This window comes from Lissotriton vulgaris, chromosome 8 (genome assembly GCF_964263255.1).
Source record: "Lissotriton vulgaris chromosome 8, aLisVul1.2, whole genome shotgun sequence".
NCBI lineage: Eukaryota > Metazoa > Chordata > Amphibia > Caudata > Salamandridae > Lissotriton > Lissotriton vulgaris.
The window spans coordinates 1,264,213,834-1,264,232,417 of NC_141696.1; the positions used below are offsets into that span (position 1 = coordinate 1,264,213,834).

The 18,584-nt window shown below is 43.4% G+C and overlaps 1 protein-coding gene across 1 annotated transcript in view; it reads left to right on the forward strand.

Moving 5' to 3' along the window:
- The window catches only part of ATP8A2 (ATPase phospholipid transporting 8A2), a 2,134,099-nt gene that overhangs the window by 1,757,720 nt on the left and 357,795 nt on the right, over positions 1-18,584 (forward strand). Inside the window, exons 31-32 of the mRNA XM_086935178.1 lie at positions 14,735-14,796; positions 14,900-14,956. Of these exons, the coding sequence (XP_086791304.1) occupies positions 14,735-14,796; positions 14,900-14,956 (119 nt within the window). The remainder of the gene's footprint in view (positions 1-14,734; positions 14,797-14,899; positions 14,957-18,584) is intronic.

Sequence of the window (18,584 nt, forward strand, 5' to 3'; positions counted from 1 at the left end):
CAACGTTTCGACCCTCATGCGCCCCAGTGGGTGGTCGCATGTGCAGCAAACATATTGAAACTGCACATAGTAAAGATAGGCAGAATGTTTTTATGTCTTAGAGCTATGGAGAGGGTGATGATCAATCAATGATTCAGAGATTTGTGTAGCGCGCTGATCTCAAGGCGCTGGAGGGTTGGGGGGTGCTTGAGGGGTAGGTAAACTGTGCTGCTCCGTCTTACCCAAAGAGCCATATCAACATATGTCAACTTAGCTATCTTGTGATGTTATCCTCACAGATCCTTTCTGATGTACATAATATAAGACTTTAATGTTTTTTTGCATAAAACAGCACATGAAGTCAGGTCACCAGTATAGCAATGAATCATGGTGGATGAGTAGCAACATGGTGTACTCCTGTACATATAAGATTGATCTCTAGGGAAGCAACAACTTTTACCGTTTTACATTTTTTTAAAATCCACTTGATTTAATAGGTAGGTTGGTCCATCTCCTATTTCATCGATGATATCACACTAGTATCCGATAGGAAGATGTATGATGTTGTGGATGTGTTTGGATAAGACATAACCTAAACGATTCCAGTGGTCCCTCCCTGTGATGATGTGTTCAGCCTGATGCGTATACTTTCAAGTGGGCATGTGGGCTTGATTCAGCCTCTTATCTTTCAGGATTAGAACGATTTGGATGCGCAGAACCTTTCTGAATTGCTTCTGAATAGTATCCATGCCGCAGAGTTCAACAGATAACTTGCTATAAAGATAAAGGCTTGATTATTGTAGGGACATAGAGTAGTGTGAAATGATATTTGTGCTAAACGCATCTGAAATCAAGCCCCTCTTGAAAAGAATAAAGTGCCGCTCAAGAAAAAAAGCAGAGTAAAATTGGTATACCCCACTTTAGAAGAAATATATATTGACACTTCATGGAGTATGTGTGTGTGTATATATATATTGTGAGAGAGAGGCTTAATAAATGCACTGAAAATTTGAAGAACCTTTGTGGTGGTCCGTTCCTGGTGTTTTCACTGCTTCAGGAGTTGTTTTCCATATATATATATATATTCACTTAAAAAACCATAGGTTACAGGCCTTATATAGTTAGGAATTAGCATTAAAAAAAAACATTGAAATTGCTCCTATATAGTTAGTTGTACTAACTATATTTCGCGCACCCGCAATCCACTGCTGATGATGTCACATATTCCATCATTCATGACATGGTCAGTGACATCACTGATGACATCTCAAATGACATCAGTGATGACATCACTGATGACATCTCATTTGACATCACTGATTACATCACTGATGACATCATCCAGTGACTGTGTGTTTCTGTAAAGTTTAAATATGTTTTACATATTGAAGAATGAGTGGCTGTATAAGTGTCTGGATGAAGGATTTAGTAGGTGCATGACTGACTGTATGAGTGAGTGATTAAATGTGTCTTACTAAATGCATGGGTTAGTGACTAAACTGTCTGAATGTGTGCATCAGAATGTCTTTTGTTGTGCAAGCTGCTGCATGTGTTGATCAGTAGCTATTTGAGTGGCTATATGGGTTATTGATTGGTTGCCCAAGTATTTGAATGGGAGACTGAGTGTGTGTGTGAGTGGCTGGGAGATGTGTGACTGTGCATAGATGTGTGAGCAGTTGATTCACTAGGTGTATGAGTTCAAGAGTGCATGTGGAAACAGCTATATGGGCGGTTGACTGTGTGCATGGGTGTGTTGGTGAGTGAATGGATATCTCAGTGCTACATGTCCAAGTAAGTACATATGTAAAACACAATGCATGTGAGAGTTGGCATATATAAATGATTATACATGAGAGCCAGTGAATGTGCGAGTGGCTGTATGGATCATTGTGTACTTGTATCAGTGATTGTATAAGAGAGTAAGTATGTGTTAGTATATGTTTGAATAAGTAAGGTGTTGTGTGTATAACTGTATAGTTGAGGAAATGGAAGTGTGATTGATTCTTTGCATGACTGACTAGGTGTGTGAGTAACTCCATGGATGAGTGGCAGTGTGTGAGTGTCTGTATAGGTGTATGAGTGCATATGATAGTGTTGTATTGATGAGTGACTGTATGTATGAGTGATTCTATGGGTGAATCAGTGAATGTGTGTGTAGACCTAGGAATCAGTGAGTGCGTATGTAGTAACTGGTATTGGTGTGTCAATGGTTTCAAGAATGGTAGTCTGTATTTAACACTGGGTGTATCAATGGTTATATTAGAGTGTGAGGAGGTGCATCGTATTATCACATGAATGATATCATCAGTGATGTGATCAGTGATGTCAAATGAGATGTCATCAGTGATGTCATCAGTGATGTCACTGACCATGTCATGAATGATGTAATATGTGACATCATCAGCAGTGGATTGCGGGTGCGCGAAATATAGTTAGTACAACTAACTATATAGGAGCAATTTCAATGGTTTTTTAAATGCTAATTTCTAACTATATAAGGCCTGAAACCTATGGTTTTTTAAGTGAATTTGCAAGGTTTTTTAAATGCAAATTCCTAACTATATAAGGCCTGAAACCTAAGGTTTTTTAAGTGAATTTGCAAGGTTTTTTAAATGCTAATTCCGAACTATATAAGGCCTGAAACCTATGGTTTTTTAAGTGAATTTGCAAGGTTTTTTAAATGCTAATTCCTAACTATATAAGGTTTGAAACCTATGGTTTTTTCAGTGAATTTGCAAGGTTTTTTAAATGCTAATTCCTAACTATATCAGACGTGAAACCTATATTTTTTTTAAAAAAATTTCAAAGGTTTTGTAAATGCTAATTCTATTAGCGGATAACGTTTATTTATGTTATTATCCTTCTGGGACCACCTGAGCAGCCATCTTGTTTCTCAGGAGTGAGGCAAAAGAGAGCACAAAACAAGAGTGGAAAACGCGAAAAGGGGGCAGGGTTGAGACCCCCTGACCCCCTAGCCCTTCTCAGGGGGTCCAAGAAGGACCACCAAGTGCAAATTTTTTAAAAAAAATTTTAAATCGCGGGGTACGCGCATGGTACATGTACCGTACGCGTACGGTGCGCGTACCCCGTGATTTTGTTGAATTCTTTTTTTTTTTTTTTTTTTTTTTTGCCCTTGGGGGTCCTTTTGGGACCCCCTGAGAAGGGGCTAGAGGGTTGGGGGGTCTCTACCCTGCCCCCTTTTCATGTTTTCCACTCATGTTTTGGGCTCTCTTGTGCCTCAGTTCTCCTGAAAAACAAGATGGTGGCCAACACTTCCTGGTTTGGACAGTTTGGAATGTTGACAGTCGGCTGCCAGCCAATTAGAAACTCGCTCGGGCACGTAAGGGTACGCGTACCGTGTGCGTACGGTGAGCGCATATAGATATATAATTTGCTCAAATTCACTTTTCTCAACAACTACTGGAGGGATTTTCACCAAATATAGAAAAGGCACTACTGCAAACCTGTCCCTACCATTTTGCCAAGTTTGGTGTAATTCCGTTCAGCCGTTCGGGCTGTAGCCGTGTCTAAAGGTCCCATAGAAAATGCCATTTGAAAAATTTCAAATTCAATTTTCTCAAGAACTACTGGAGGGATTTTCACCAAACATAGCAAAGGCACATCTGCATACCAGGCCCTACCATTGTGCCAAGTTTGGTGTAATTCCATTCAGCCGTTCGGGCTGTAGCCGTGTCTAAAGGTCCCTATAGAAATTAACATGGGGAAAACACGTTTTCGGACTCCCCTTTCGGCCCCCGCTTGACGAATCCCCCCGAAACTTTCAGGGAAGGAGTGGAGCTGGCCAAAATTCTGGAAAATTACACACAAATTCCTCAATCGGCGCCAAAGTTATTCCCAATAGAATGTTGAGCGCATATAGATATATAATTTGCTTAAATTTAATTTTCTCAACAACTACTGGAGGGATTTTCACCAAATATAGAAAAGGCACTACTGCTTACCTGTCCCTACCATTTTGCCAAGTTTGGTGTAATTCCGTTCAGCCGTTCGGGCTGTAGCCGTGTCTAAAGGTCCCTATGGAAATTAACATGTGGAAAACACGTTTTGGGACCCCCCTTTTTTCTCGGCCACCGCTAGACGAATCCCCCTGAAACTTTCAGGGAAGGAGCGGAGCGGAGCGAAGCAATTTTAAGAAAATTTACACGCAGATTCCTCAATCGGCGCCGAAGTTATTCCCAATAGAAAGTTGGGGATTTCCTATGGTAACTAGGTCCTAACTATATATACCTACTGGCGACCGCCAGTAGGTAATATATATATTTATGAGAAGAACTATTTGAATACAGGTTCTAGCCCAGGCTTTCTAACTACGGGGCTATTCATGCCACTGAGCTGATGTATGGTCGATGAACTGAGCAGTTTGGCCTAAAATTCAAAGACTTATGAGACAATGTGTTTCAGTGATTTGCTTTTGAATTGGTCTAAAAAAAATGTTTTCCTGTCTCATGCTTGGACAATGTGCCATCATTATTATCGACGTGCAGTAGGTCACAGTGAATCCTAAAAACAGAGCAACATTCTTGCACTTGTAACTACGTAACCTTTGCATGCTTGTAATAAAGTATAAGCTACAAAACAAGGTCCTTTAAAGACCAAAGCTTGTTTTTCCTTCTTCCCTGTGGTTTATATGGGAGTATGGACCGTTGAGAAGAACATTTTTATTTTAAGCAGCACATTTGTCCTGCACGTGACATGAGTCCTAAGCGGCAGTGCGATGAACGTTGTGTGCTTTACCAGGCTTCAAAGGGGACTGCAGTACCCTCAAACCATGCTCAGGCTGTGACTTGTAATTTTGAAAATGATTTGGAGATGAAATCCATTCCGGTTCGCATCCATTTTGTCGAGATCATTACTTTGACCCATCCAAGCTGATGCTTAATATGAACGGGCGAGGTTTTATTGTAGTAACATTTATCTGAAGTTGTCTTTGTTGAGGGCATGTTCTGGGTGGCTTACGTACTGCTTTAGTGAAACTCAAAGGAAACCCTTTCCGGGTGAAAGAGCTCAAGGATTGCATGGTCAGTTAGTCTAATGTTTTTTTTCTTTTACTTGTGAATATACTGCCCCAGCGTGCTTCAGTTGCCTAAATATTCATAATCAGCCACATTTCGGGTGCAATTGTTTGAGATTAAAATTATAATTGCTGGTGATAGTTTAATGTTGGGGAGTTTACTTTTCGAGTGACCATGTATAGTAATGCTGGATCTATTTGATAAAGGTTTGTGGTATTCCCAATAAAACAAAGTAGTTTATATGATATGTTTTTGTGGAGAAGACTCACAGGATGAAACGAGTAGAACCTATAAATTGAGTAGCCATTTTAGAACATATTATGCATTGTCGATGGGCCTAACGCCAACGGGATAGGACGCAGACTATAGTAGCTCCCGGTGGGGATCCCTCATCTGACCCCATCCTGATCTAAATTGCTCCTCGGAGGTGACTAACACTGCCTTGTGAGCCCCCTGCTTGACTGGGGTGGTGATCAGGGCCTCTTCTGTTCCGCTATATGGCCCGCCCTTGGCTTTGCTGTAAATCGAAACCAAGATGGTGGATCCTAGGTCGGCTCCCCCATGGTCACTGATACCAGACGCTGACCTGAGGAGTGCTGCTGGGGCCTCGCCCGTCTCAATGAGCAGCTCCTAGTGCCAGACACAGTCGAGGGGCCCCAGAGGCTGACAGGTGAGGACCCACGAGACTGTCCAAGCGGCGTGTCCTCTGCCATCGGGCGACGGCGCTGTGGGCAGCTGAGCCCTTTATCTTCCTGGTGGGGAGTTGAGTGATGTTACCTGTGGACCTCGCAACCTGGGAGGAGAGCCTCCTGCAGCCATTGCGGATCCCCGGGGGATATCATTTGTGGCCTGCGTGTTGTACTCCGCAGTGCGGCGTCCATTGTGAAACACCGCATGGAGACGCATACAGAGGCGGCCAGGGGGAGCGGCCCCCGTCGACTCCGGATAAACGCAAGGCTTCCAGTGCCTGCGGAGCGCAACCCTGACATTTAACACCACTGCAGAGCCCCGAGAGCAATGATAGGAGGCACATGAGGTTGGGCTCGTGGTGAAACCTCTTTGGCTGGAGACCACGCTGCAGTAGAGGGGGCGTTGTCCGCCCCCCCCCCCCCCTGCGAACGATTCTCAGTGGCAGTCCGCGGTGTGAGTGCACCCATTTGAAACAGGGGACGGCCTCTGCTATCGACTCTATGGGCCCACAAAAGGAGTTTGGCGAAACCCATGAGCAGGGCCTCTGACCCTCCATACATCGGTGCGGCTGAGCTGTGGGAAGGTTGACTGTTGGGTCCCTCGAGGGCGGGTTTGCCTCCCTGGCTGCTGCCTTTTACTCTTAGAGGTGACCCTCTATTCACAAACCTGTCCTGCAGCCCTGGGAAGGCCCAAGAACTGAACCCTTGCATGTGGCCTACTTAATTGAGGGATAGCACTAGGGTGACTGGTGAGACATTTTGTTGGCTGTTCCTAACACCAGCCCCCTTCTTACATGTGTGCCCTACCTGCCCCCCTGAGAAACCTGCTGCGGGGATCCCCTGGACCACTCTACTGCCTACTGTGACTACTCTTGCCCAGTGTGACACCCCCCCTGACCCCCCCCCTACAGTTGCCCCCATCGCTCTCCAGGGCTGCTTTTGGCCCCCTGCTGGACGAGACCCTGAGTGTAGCCCAGACAGCACCTTTCTGTTTTTGGGCCAGATGGGACTGCACCTTTTCCTCAATAATAAGTGCTCAGACCACCCGGTTGCTCTGCTCTCCCCCTCCCCCCACCAGTAATCATGCAGTGCCAACACCACTGGGAGGAGACACCTGGCTGGAAATGAGCCTAGCCCTCTGGGAGGTCTGTTACAAGTCATGCAGGACAAGTTGGACTCTATCCTAATAGACATCAGTGACTCGAAGGAGACCTTGGAGCACATAATCAACATCATGGTAGCAGATCGAGACCTGCTTGGAGTGGACCATCGCAAACTAGTTGGCCGCATTACAACCACAGATTCAACCGTACAAGAGATGGTCCCAACGATGAGGCACTTGCAGACCTGACTGGACGATGTATTTGAGACGGTCTGGATACTGGAAGAGCCGTCCAAGGGCTCAGAGGGCCGAGCCCACAGAAACTACATTTGAGTGTTGGGGATGACTGAAAGAGCAGAGGGCATGGATGTGGTTGCTTTACTTGAAGGCTGGCTTTCAACGGGCTGTGTTCCTGGAGGGCCTCTCCTCTTTCTTCACCCTGAAATGGGTGCACAGAGTACCAGCGCGCCCTCCATCACCTGGTGGTGCACCTTACCCTATTGTAGGCCGCCTTTTGCATTTTCGTGATCACCGCCACATCTTGAAATGCACTTGTAACCTGGAAGACAGCAGGGTGATGGTCTTCCAGGAGTTCTCTTTAGCAGTCTAGAGGCAAAGGGTCTAATTTGTGGCAGCTGCCAAGCAGAAATTCAGGGAGCTGGACATTAAGTATGCCATGCTATACCCCACACGTTTGTGAGTTATTACTGCTCAAGGAACCATGTTCTTCTCAGACCATAAGGAAGTGTGGGACTGGCTTGATTTGAGTCCGGAGAAAAGGAGGAATGCCAGTCGACCACGGTCCCGGTGTTGGTTAGGGCATGGACAGGCATCCCCATCCAGGTCACCAGTGAGAGGGTAAACCATAAAGGACGCTAGTTCATTCTTACCGGCCACTTAGATGATCGGGACATCCTTATGCACCAAAAGTTGACTAACCCCTGTTTTTTGACACAGTCAAATGTCCTGGCTCCTCTATTAACATGTGCTATAGTTATTGGGGGCGGCTTTAACGGTGTCTCTAATGTTGGCCTAGATCGCTCCCACCGTCCGCTGAGGGGCTCCCCTACCACTTCTGCGGCCAGAAAGTTCTCTGCCCGGTAACGTCACTGGGGTCTGATCGATGGATGGTGCCATCTTCACCCTCAGGACCGGGTTTACTTGTTCCACTGGACCGTACATGCCCTTCATGCTCACCTAGATACCTTTTTTGTTCCCCTGACATGTTTGATATAGAATATTTGACCGGAACCATTTCAGATTATATTCCCTTACTGTTGTGTTGGCGGGACACCCGGTCATGCATTCCGACATGGCGTCTAAAGACTGCCAGCTTAGAGGGCTCAGTGTTTCGCAAAACTGTTCGGGAAAATATCCAGCACTTTTTGAATGATGGTACTACTTCCTCATTCCTAACTTAATGGGAGGCCTTCAAGGTCATCCTATGAGGGCTGTGCATGTCAGAATCGGTGGGGGTGTATCAAACCCTCCTGAAAGAAGTTGTACTTCATGAGGGAACCCTTAGGGAGTTAGAACGGTCGTGGCTTGAGAGGCCAGGCCTCCACCTGGCAGTATTGGAAGTAAAAGAAAAGTTAGCAGAACAAGTCACGCGCCTCCACTGTCTTGATTACAAGGAGTATACGATCCATGCACTCCACGAGCGAAACGAGACAGGACCGCTATTGACATTGTTGGCTAACCCCGCTTGCATGGCTCCCTGATTCTGGAGCTAGTGGATCCCACTGGGACCAGACTCCTCACCCAAGCCGAGATTAATCAATCCTTTCCCGACTATTATGCCCATCTGCATACAAGGGGCCTGCAACATGGAACCAAGATGTTCATGAGCTGCTCACTGACCTCCCTCTAAATTGGCTACTGCCAGAAGTGGCATAAGTGCTGGGGGCGAGGGGGGGGCATTTCAGAGGAAGAGATTCTGGCTGTGGTGTGCCTTATGGCTCGCGGTTAGGTTCAGGGGACCTGATGTAACGGCTTACTGTCTGCTGGCAATGTTAACCATTAATTATAAGCTTCTCAGCTGAGTATTAGCACAGTGATTGCTGCCACACATGCGGAAATTGATCCACACAGATCAGTCTGGGGTTATTCCCATCCGCAGCACGGCAATTAACATTCAGCGCTTACTGGCATATCCTGGAAGTGGCCCATCCTTGCCAGACTAGGCCGGCCTCAAGTTTGTTGACATAGATAAAGCGTTCGACAACCTGGACTGGCATTTTCCTCATGTCGTCATGCTCTGTATGGGGCTGGGACGTGGATTTGTAGAGGGGGCCTCCTTGATATATGCTCACTCTGTAGCATGGAAAAAAACAGAACGATTGATCTCCGAGCAATGTGCAGTAGAAAGGGGCACCCAAAAGGGCTGCCCTCCGTCTCCCCTGCTTTTTGCCCTTGCAGTGGAGCCCCTGACGTGCAGAGTTTGAAGCGGACGTCCTTATGTGGGGGTTACATCTCGAGGTCTCTCCCACTATATTTCTCTCTATGCAGGTGACATTGTGCTGTATCTGGGTAACGTATGCATGAAACATGACAGGACAGTGTCTTCTCATGTCCTTTGGGGAGATCTACACCCTCCGTGCAAATTGGCTCAAGACCAGCTGGTTCACAGTTTGCGAAGGTCAGACTGAACCACTGACCTTGAATGACCAAATCCCACGCACACACCCAATTGAATTCAAACACAAAGTTGTGTGATTTAACAGATCACATATAACAGTCTTTAAGGAATGATATCCACTTCTTCTTGTTAGAGCATTAATTTCATTTTATTGCTCAAGTTGTACCACGCCAGCCGAAACGTGTTTCATCAGAGTACAAGTCACTCTGACTCTTCAGGGCTGGAAATAAAACAAAATATGTACAATATACTTGATGCCTGTGCTGTGTATTCTTGTTATATATCTTAACATGTAAGTAACAATAGTTTACAAGGAGGTAATTTGATACCCAAGGTATTTACATTGGCACACTTTGTACCTCACGACTGTCTCTATCATCCCCAAACACACAATAGCGCAGGGGGTGGGGACGAAGAGGCAACAATACCTACAATACCTATATTCTGTTCTATTTAGAAAATTGTTCAAAAAAGGGGGTCGAACTTAGGGATCTCATTCGATGTCATTCTAAACCTATATCGTTCAGATTCCTCACACCACGTTTACATAGCAATGAATGTTTGTGTACAGCACAATTCTAACTAATGTCACAGACTGACATATCCGTACGTACGCCTTGAGCCACACGGAAGTTGACATAACGTTCTAGTGGTTGCAACCCGAAACCGGAAGTAGGGTGACGTGTAAAACAGACACGGAAACGCTACTACACGCCACTGTTGGAATCGCCATCAGACTGAGACGCCGGACTCGCGGCAGTAAAAATGAAAGGTAATGAAACGGAGCATTATTTAGCGGTACTGTGCGAGACAGGGACGCTTTGGATTAGTTTGTATTTTGAAGCCTGTTGTTTTAAACATCCATAGGTCCTGCGTAAACCGAACAGGATCTAATACTTTGTCAGCTACCACCAGCAGGGATATTGTGGACTTTATTATCGACAAAATTCACAGTAAGCATGCCCTTTGTGTAATGGATTTTTTGGGAATTTTTTTTTTTTAGAAAGGAATGGCTAATAGATTAATCATCGCAATATATAACAGCCACTTTATATTACCATTTTAGATAGTGTGTAACTTTAGAACACAGATGTGCCCGGCTACCGTTTAGAAATAAGATTTGGCGTTCAAAACCCTATCAACATTGTTTTTTCTTTAAGGTGAGCCGGCGAACTAAATGTTTTTTTATCTGGTGTGTTTTAGTGATTGGGTGATAATATACGTCGACATAAGGGAGATATAGAGAATGTCTTTTCAACAAAGGAGGAGAAGAATGTGCTATAGGCAATTTTAACGAGAGCAGACTTTCAAATAGTGATTATCTTATATAGATTCTTCAAATAGAATGGGTGTAGAACTGTGACATTTGTGATATGTGCAGTAGAACCAAGGCAGTCGGATTAGTCTTTTAAAAGTGATTTTGACAATAATGTTGGACAAATGAAGAGTTTACAGTCTAGTACAAAATGACAGCGGACGTTATAAATTTCTTCTTACTGGACGTTTTTTTGCTTTCTGGGTACAATACTGCGTCTCTCCACTTCATGCCAAAGAAGGTGCAGGAGACTTTTTACTTCTCCATTATAAAGTCAAAGATACCCTTACCGGGTCGGAATTATCACCGGTTAAGTGGTAAGTCACTACACAGACAGCAGTATATTTTTTCTTCAGTGAAACTCATCCATCTACTATTACTAATTGATATTACACATATATTGTAATAGGAACTATAATACACGCCATCATAAAGAGTAAGGTAGAATTATGCATGTCCTATACAGATCAGCTTCTCTTGCTCTCACATAATATAACCACGGTGTTGGGTCTATCTTTTCTCCGTCGCTCCACAGAACGTGTTTTGCAGACACTGGGTCTGATTCAACTTGGAATCTTTGACACCTTTTTTTCACATTACTTACCTTTTCCGTCTTCGCCCGTTGTTGTTGTGTACCCGCTGGCATGTTTATATTATTAATCTTTATTTGTATATTTACATTCATTTTTGTTAGACTTCTGAATTATCTTTTTTGTGAATTCATAAAGAAACATGGACAATTATGTTGGCCACCAGTGAAGATTTATATAAATGCTATAAAAGAAACGTCGCCGCAAATCGATCACACAGTCACTTTTCTACTGCATGGACTTGTCACATTCACAAGTGAAGATGCTTTTGCTGAATATCTATCTAATTGTCGACGGCACTGTACACAAACATTCATTTCTATGTAAACGTGGTGTGAGGAATCTGAACGATATAGGTTTAGAATGACCTCGAATGAGATCCCTAAGTTCGACCCCCTTTTTTGAACAATTTTCTAAATAGAACAGAATATAGGTATTGTTGCCTCTTCGTCCCCACCCCCTGCGCTATTGTGTGTTTGGGGATGATAGAGACAGTCGTGAGGTACAAAGTGTGCCAATGTAAATACCTTGGGTATCAAATTACCTCCTTGTAAACTATTGTTACTTACATGTTAAGATATATAACAAGAATACACAGCACAGGCATCAAGTATATTGTACATATTTTGTTTTATTTCCAGCCCTGAAGAGTCAGAGTGACTTGTACTCTGATGAAACACGTTTCGGCTGGCGTGGTACAACTTGAGCAATAAAATGAAATTAATGCTCTAACAAGAAGAAGTGGATATCATTCCTTAAAGACTGTTATATGTGATCTGTTAAATCACACAACTTTGTGTTTGAATTCAATTGGGTGTGTGCGTGGGATTTGGTCATTCATTTGTTCAAAGTGTTGTAAACCAACACCTTTTTGGAGGGGTTAAGAGGGTCCCCCCTCCCCTATAGCACCACAACCTGCAACAAGAGCAGCCAGACAGGCAGTCAGCAATAAAGCAGAGCGCAAGTATTCCCTGTAGTTTTAGAAACCCTTGCCTTTGGAGAACTGAACCACTGACCTTATCGGCATGAGATGGGAGCAAGATGCTGTGAAATAATTGGGAGAACAGATGTATCGCATGATCCCAGACTTATTGGAGAGGAATGTGGGACCGGCTCTAGCAGCCTTCCAGGCGAGCACGAGCTTCTGGAAAATGCTGCCCTTGTCTGTGGCAGGCAGGATAGCCATAGCTAAAATGATAGCACTGTGGTGCCTCCTGTACTTCTTCACGGTCCTCCCTATTGTGGTACTGTGGAGTATGTTTCAAGACCTAGACGCAATCCAGATTAATTTAGTTTGGATCAAGGGTCAGCGGCGCGTTGCGCTAGCTAAGTTGCAACAGCCTTCCACAGATGGGGGATGAATGGCCCAGACTTTGAGGCTATTTACCTGGCAGCGAAGCTGCAATAGTGTATGGGGTGGCTTCATGGATGGGGAGCACCAGGGCAGCTAGAACTGTCAGACCCTGCTACCCAAGCCAGATTAGGCACCCTCCTATTTAATCCTAAATGGGCCACATGTTGACATGACTTGCTGGTTGAGTGTAGTCTGACGAGCATGGATACAGGTCCCATACTTCCTGAGCCTTCCACTTCTGGCCCTCCTTGCGTGAGTCAAAGGGGTTGAGAGGGGTCGACTGCGGGGCTGGGCTGAGGCAGGTTTGGATACGGTGAGCGTGCTTTATGCAGGTGGCGTGATAAGCCACTTTGACGATCTGTGCGAGGAGTATTCCCTCCCATCAGACCAGTTCCTACTATATGGCACCCTAGGGACAGCAACACATGGATTGTTGGAACGGCGGGGGAAGGCATCGCAATCGCTCCATAGCTTCCAATCTCTTTGCAATACTACTAACATTCGCAGACTGGTCTCAGGCTTATATGGAGCAATACGTGTGGATGTGCCCTCGACCATCACACACTTACACGAGAGATGGGAGGCAGACCCTGGCTCCTTTGTGACTGTTTGGGACTGGGCTATAATGTGAGAGGTAGCGCCCAAAATCTCCCACAATGTCCCTTTCAAGCTTATGTATTAATACATATTTCACAGACTTACCTCATACCCCAGAAGCTTAGCATCTGTTTCCGGACGTCTAATCCTGAATGCCCTTGTTGCCATTCTGCCACTGGGGTTCTCATCCACATGTTATGGAGCTGTTTTCATTTAACTTCCCACTGGTGCGCCACCTAGCTGAAGTTATGGACCATTCCCTGACACCCTCTCCTAAATTCTGCCTAGTAGGTCTCTACCCCTGGCCGACTAAACTCAAAATTACAACTTGTTTCATAGATTTGACCCTAGTGTTGGCTAAGCGTGGAATTACAATGCACTGGAAGCAGGCAGCATGCCCTAGTATTCTATTGAGCACTGGAGGGCAGACCTCCAGCGTTGGGCAGACTGTGAGGGGGCACGCTAATGCGGGAGGCCTGTCAGGGCTAACTGGATATAGAATCTTCATGAGCCTGGGAGACAGTTCTGACCAACCTGTGGGGGACACAGTCGATAGTGATGGCTCTCTCTCTGATTAGGGGCGGTGGATGCTGTTCGCTGGAGGGCCTTGGACTAGACTCCGTCTGACCATTGGGTTGGCGCTGCTCTGCAGGTTTGGTCTATACCCCCATTGCCCTGCTGGGGCACTTTGGCACTGTTAAGGCCTGCGTAGGCGTGGAAGATTTTGGTGCTTGTCTCTCTTACATCAGGTCCATTCATCCAAATTAGCTAGGGTAGTGGGCACCACAAGAATTTGGGGGGATTCTGGGATGCAGTTGAGGACACACTTGAAGGATGACTTGAAATTGGTACCCCTTTCTATTAGGATGATGACTCTATAGACCTTCTGCATCTATGGGGGCATTATTACTCCCTGATACGTGTACCCTGGCCTGGGTCATACCAAAGACTGTTTGTTATTGATCGCCCGGGGGTTGATAAACCCGTGAATGGTCATGTCATTATGAGTCTGTGTGTACTGCACTGATTGTCCTCTGCCATTATCTTAAATGCTAATAAAGTTTATTGGCAAAAAAAAGATACATTATGCATTGTCTATTTGTTTATTTTCAGTAAAATTGACAGGTAGTTGCTCGCTTCTCGTCAGCATAAGTCACTAAAGACATGATCTGTGTTGCCTGCCGATCTCTAGTGTTCACGGCTGACATTAGACATACTCTAGGCTGCTTTTAACATTATACAGGCACAGCAGAAGAGAAAATATTAGTTTAAATATATTTGTGGTGATTCTTAACTGAGCAGAAAGGAGACCCATTAGCTCTTGCTAGAACTAAGTTTATCACATCACAATGTGTTGTATATGTGCGTCCGGAAATTTGCACAAGTTTGAAGAACGTTGTTCTTAACCATTTATGTTTGTTCTCCTATATTTTCCAGATGCAGTATTTACAAATGGACAAGTTACAGACTACTTGTTTGTTGGAAACATTGTTTACACTGTAAGTCTGTAGCACGTCTAAAAGATTCAATTTCATTGACCTAAACTACAATTGAAAAAGTGAATTTTAAGTTTTTTCTTTCTCTCGTGTCATTTATTTGCAGTATGTTGTGGTTACCGTTTGTTTGAAGGCTGGCTTGGAAACCACTGCATGGACAAAAGTGAGTAATCTTCTGGTTTTGTTCTATAATTGCTAAGAGTGTCAAATTCATCGTATTTCTTATGTCAACAAAGAACGTGATTCATGTGTTTAGATTTGCAGATGAGTCTATTATCCTAAGCAATTAGAAGGATTTTCTCTTGTGTTTAAAAAAATGAGAAAATGTCTGAAGAGAAAGTGAAGTCATGCTTGTATTTGGGTTTGGAATGGATGTAATTGCTTGTGAAAGGTGGCGAACTGAGTGAAGTGCAGAAAGAAGGGTCTCAATTCAAAGAACTTACTGCAGACAGAAAACAAAGATAATTACTTTAATGTCTTTCTTTATCACAAGAGATTAGTCCATGCAGCCGTGCAAACATATTTAGCTCCATTTTAGTCTGGAAAATAACGGGCTAGGCTTTTTACTTTTTTTTTGCATTTTACAGTAACATGTAACTAGCTTGTGAACATATATGATGGTTAACTCTTCATATTAGTCACCAACACCTTGGCAAGGATGAAACAGAAAGAGAAAAGGCTAGTGGAAGATGTCTTCAAAATACAGTCTTTCCCATCATAAAATGTGTGAAAATGCATAGAAATATAGAATTATGCTCAGATTCGAAATTATCTAGTATTTCTCATCCGATTATTTAAGGGATGTAATGCAGGAAGTGGTTTGTTGCCCCGTAGGTCATAGGTGGGCATTATTCGCCCATAGGCCCATATCAAGTTCAGGGTGAGAAAAGAAACTCATCTCAGTCAGTAGATTGGATTGAGTCAAACCTTTCTTCCCATCATGTGGTGCTAGCACTTAATTTCCAAATACAGCATAGTAGGTGCTCATTGACCTATCATTATCATGATTAGGTATGTGTACAATGTATTTACAGTACAATTATACCACTATATTGTCAGATTAGCTACATAGATTCAAAACCTATCTATAACCCTGCAACTAAGAAAGTCCCAAACCCTTTACCATACCATAAACCTAGCTGTACGCATACTGCTTAACCACACCTTAAACCTAATCCTAAAACTACCCATTACCCTCACCCTATCCTTAAGCCTACCAATACACTAAGCAACAACCTTAATCCTAATCTTTACCCTAACCCTAAATCTAGGTCTAAAGTTAACTGTTACCCAAACAAAGCCTTATATTTTACCCCACACCTAACCCCAATAGCACCATTTGCCCTTATCCTAAGCCTAATGTTAAACATAACATGAATTATACGGTTGCCAATTACTTTTATGCTTTTTATAAACACTACGTTGAAATTTGTATAAAAAAAGAACTTGTTTGTAAATGTCTTAAAAAAGAAAAAGGTACGATTTGGTGAGGTTATCTAACCACTTCACCTATTAATCCACGTCTTAGACCTTCGGAGTCATCATGTAATGGCCAAGAGTGTACTGCAGATATTTTTGGACCTTGCTCTTTATTGGAATTTTAACATATGACAAACAAAATTAAAAGCTAGGCAATATGGACACAGTTTCATCCACTATGGATTTCTGCAACCACTTTAAAAGAGAATGTGTTTTAATTGTAACAACAACTATATCCTTGTTTGGTCTTTTTACTGGATGGCTCCAGTGTCCTTAATGTTTGCAGATTCTTGTAAGATATTCTGCTTTATATGCCGTGTTGTGATGTATTTCTCCCAATTGTCTTAGGTCCTTTTATTTTTCATTACAAGTCTGGTCTATCCCCTTGGTTAGTTGTCTGGATTACTAACATTGTTTTTATTTGCTTAATTGTGTGTGTACCTAATGTTCTTTACATTCCATGCCTATGTTTGTGTTGGCCTGAGAGTTTTCTTTACTTAAGCCTTGAAAAAGTCCTCTGTCTCTTTGGACAAAACACATATTATTGGGTGAAATAAAACATACATTTGGAAGAAAATGCATCTGTGTCCTACACTCAACCATAATGTGACTCACGTCGTTCTATAGACTACACGCAGAGATCGTAGTAGGCAGATGAACGGGGGAACAAGGTTCCCAACCTTTAGTTTGATCAAATCAATTCACATAATTTTTATTTAAAAACAACCATTCCTGAACGGTTGAGTCGCAAGAGGTTGAATAATGAAAAGAAGGTACACCTCTAGCATGAAGGGAGAAACAGCAACAGAAGCAACAAGCCTTCCCTCCACAGCGTTGTTGCCTGAAAGAAATGTAAGTATGTGCAATTCGTTAATCAGAAAATCTGAAGACTATTCGGGAGCCAGCATAGGCTTAGTTTCATTTATATAATTTGGAATGTGTCCTTTTAATGGAAACCAATGCACTAGGTACAATTAGCATATTAACAAAAACATAACTTCTGAAAGCAATGTAAACATGCAAATAAAATTTTTTTGTACATTTTGCGACAGCCTATATACTCTGTATGCCACCTATCTGATATTGTATATAATATTTTTGTAACTTATGACTTACATTTTTCACAGTGCTTTTTGTCACAGGGCTGGACCACTTAGCACTATAAATAAAAGTCACTATTTCCCCAGTGTACCAACTAGGATTGAAAACGGTGACCATCCGATTACACCCCCAGTGCTTGCATTAACCAACAGAGCTGTCCTACCAGAAAAATGCATTTCCTACAGATAAAATGAAGTTGCATTTATTTTTCATTTAAGCTGTGTGCATTATCATTTATATTTATTTGCCTGTAGGTGAAAGGCCAACCAAAATGTTAGATAATATGTTGTTATTTTTAGCTATATCTCTGCCCCTGCCCCCCACACTCGCTGACCATGCTCCACTGTGCTCAAGATCACAGTTCCTGTAATTGTCTTCATGCACTTTCACCTCTGATTACACACACATGGGGTGACACGATTCGAAGCTCTCTTGCACTTCAGCCATGACACCTGTGGTCTCGGACATATAGTTTATTTGTAAATTGTACACCACAACTGGAAATCCATAAAACTTTTATGGTACAATCAGTACAAAGCCAAGAGGCAGAAGAAACCTTCGAAAACACAACCACGCAACACGTGCCTTAAAAGTCCTTTGCTGGCTCCAAGTGGGGTCAAGAAGACCAATGCAAAGGATGCAGGGCAGAAAACCGACCTCCCTGCCAGGTCAGACACGAGCTACAACCAAATAAAAGTTTCAGCCTGGTGTTCAATCAATCAATCAATCAATCAATAGATTTGTAAAGCGCTACTTGTCACCTGTGAGGGTATCTAGGCGCTGGTTTTGCAACAGCGGATACAGGTAGATAGAGATCCCACTTCACATCAGGGCTGGATTCTTAAGTGCATCTTCCTGTGGCCCCCAGCCCTGCCCCTCTCTTCTTTGGGAGATAACTGTTTTCCGCTGGACTGTGGCTTGACTCTTCTGAGCTCTGGGAATGTGCCATACCATGCTTTGGAATTTTGCAGTCTTGGAGTGTAAACATTTTGCGGTGTGCTCTGAACCAAGGGAAATGATACCTATAGCACATTATAAAACTCCTAATAAATAAATTGTGAACATATCTGTTTACTTAGAAACAGTGAAAAATAAATGACCTTCCCCCACAAAAAAACGTGTGTTCCTTTACCCTACTTTGGATGCTTTCTGGAACTTTTATTGTAGCTGAGACAGGATTTTCGTCTGGATTTACCATGGCAAAATTACAG